This window comes from Penaeus japonicus, unplaced genomic scaffold, assembly GCF_977035675.1.
Source record: "Penaeus japonicus unplaced genomic scaffold, GWHDUDI00000001_assembly GWHDUDI00000016, whole genome shotgun sequence".
NCBI lineage: Eukaryota > Metazoa > Arthropoda > Malacostraca > Decapoda > Penaeidae > Penaeus > Penaeus japonicus.
In genome coordinates this window covers 20654853-20657352 of record NW_028234418.1, presented here as the reverse complement: position 1 = coordinate 20657352, position 2500 = coordinate 20654853, and the positions used below count along the sequence as shown (strand labels likewise).

Here is a 2500-nt window from a genome sequence, read left to right as displayed (position 1 = left end):
ACCACCCTCTCCATGTTAAGAGAGGTGTCACCACCTCTCTCTTTCTCCGTGCTCTCCGCATTTGTGACCCACAGCACCTGGATGCAGAGATCGATTTTCTTCGTCGATCCTTCGGCAAGCTGGGGTACCCTCGCTTCGTCCTTGACGCCGCGCTCTCCAACACCCGCCTTACCTTCTACCAGGATCCTCCCCCCAGAGAGACTTCTCACCTGCCTGTCCTCAGCCTTCCTTATACTGAGGAAATCCACTCTCTTCGTCGCTCGCTGCACCCTCTCAACTGCAGGCTTACCTTTCGCCAGGTTAACACTCTCCGCCGCAACCTGGTCCACACCTGTCCTCCTTCGTCTGCCAAGATAGGCACCAATGCTATCCCCTGCTCCTCCTGTGAGAAGCAATACTTCGGGGAGACTGGCGCCTGTCTCAACAAACATGTGTCCCAACACAAGTACGCCGTTTCCAGGGGACACACCAACAACGCTCTCTTCTGCCACCAATGGGACACAGGACATCGCATAGATTGGTCAGCTGCCCGCATTCTGTTCCCTTCCGCTGATGTCCATGCCCGCAGATTGGTGGAATCTTCTCTCATCAACAGGCTGCCGAATTTCAACCTTAACAGTGGTTTTTCTCCTGCTGATGGTCTCCTATCCTCCCACATTCTCCGCTTGTTACCTTACCCCGGACACCCTTCACACAGACTGCCGGACCCTATGACCTGACATGACCTGCCCCTGTTCCGTTCCCTGTTCCGCCGCCGCCTCCGTTTCCGTTCTCCTGTCCTCACTTGATCTTCTTGCACCGTGTTTCTCCCCCCTTTAGCCTTTTATATACCCTCTTGTTCTCTTCCTTCTCAGACCTGAAGATGGGATCCAGATGGATCTTGAAACTGTTGTCTCATTTTCAATAAATCTGTTTTGTGTATAGTGGGTTTATCTGCCCGATATATATATATATATATATTATATATATATATATATATATATATATATATATATATATATATATATATATATATATATATAATATATATATATAATATATATATATATATATAATATATATATATATATATATATATATATAGTGAATTTCTGAACCAATGCCACCGAGTGCCCACGGGGATTGTCTGTAAAACTTTGCTATCATTACTCCATTCAAAATGACTATAAAAACAGGTACTGAGATATATGTATTTTATACATATTAACAGGCAATACTGAGATATACGCATTTTATAGATATTTAAGGCATGAGCTGAAGAAGTCCCCCCCCTCTCTCTAATTTTTTTCTATTGGGAGGATTACATTTTACAATTTTTTTTTCTTTTTCTAATATTGTGCATAAATCAATATTGACCTTTTTCTTGTTCGGGGATGCCTTAACCCATTCCTGCCAGATGACGTCCTATGATTTTATGATCTTCCCTTCTAAATAAACATTTTCCATATTTACATATATACATACTCATTGCATTTCATTGCAGCCTCTCAGCATCCCGTAGAATCGGGTGGGTGAAAAGGACTCTGAGAGGTGCTGCTTGGCCTCGTGCTGGGAGAGATCTCACATGTGGATGCAACTGTTATTGTGTCATATATATATTCTTTTTACCAACTTTTTTTTTTTTTTTTTTTTTTTTTTTTTTTTGTGTGTGTGTGTGTGTGGGGAAATGAATGTGAAATTTAATATAATGTGAATCCCATGTGATTAGCCCAAGAACTCTTCTTACTCAGTTCAGAAACAGAACGGTTTGGTTCTTTTACCCTTTAACCCATTCACAACGGGGGTGATTCCGGCTCTGAATGGTCACAATGTCGGGGTTTTCATACACATAGGCCAAACGCCTAATGCATTTTTGACTTAAAAATTCTATTCATTTTAATTTTAACTACTATAACTCTAACCTACTGTACCAAAATTTTAAAGAAATATTTCTAAGATCACTGTCAAGCAATAAAAAGGTAAAAATCTTAAAAACTATTTTCATATAAAATGAGAAAATTAAACAAAGCAAAAAACAGACGGATCGCTTAGCTCTACTATCAAATTCTTTATAATGCCTCTAATTCATGGTTACCTAGAAATGTTGACAACAAGATAATCAGCAATGGGGCCAAACTGTGCAATTCCCTGTGTATAATCTTGCACATAGTCTTCCGATGTCTTATTCTTCCCCAAGTTTACGCCTAGAATTCCTGATCTCTGTCCGGGAGGCTGGAGTTGTGACAACCTTGCATGTACAGCTTCATGTCCATCACTGTTGAAGCCATATCTGTAAGTACATAATGAAGTTCGGATATCAGCAAATATGAGTACCCAAAACTCTGGCACAATACCTACAAATCCCCACACCCCCTCACACCTACACATCCTTACGTTCCTCTTAAAACACAAATCAAAACAAGAAAGAAACAAATAAAATTAATCAACAACCTATAAAAGGGACTAGAGCAATAGAGTTGACAACCTCACCTGTTGATGACTGCCTTGTCATCCCTGAGAC

General features: G+C 40.8%; 1 protein-coding gene across 2 annotated transcripts in view; it reads right to left on the bottom strand.

Moving 5' to 3' along the window:
- Dhod (dihydroorotate dehydrogenase 2) overlaps positions 1-2500 on the bottom strand; it is a 21063-nt gene that overhangs the window by 10829 nt on the left and 7734 nt on the right. For both annotated transcript variants that reach the window (XM_043018289.2, XM_086545278.1), the window contains 2 exons: positions 2470-2500; positions 2075-2269 (listed from right to left, as the gene is read on the bottom strand). The exon at positions 2470-2500 is cut by the window's right edge and continues 169 nt beyond it. In XM_043018289.2, coding sequence (XP_042874223.1) covers positions 2075-2269; positions 2470-2500 — 226 coding nt within the window. The remainder of the gene's footprint in view (positions 1-2074; positions 2270-2469) is intronic.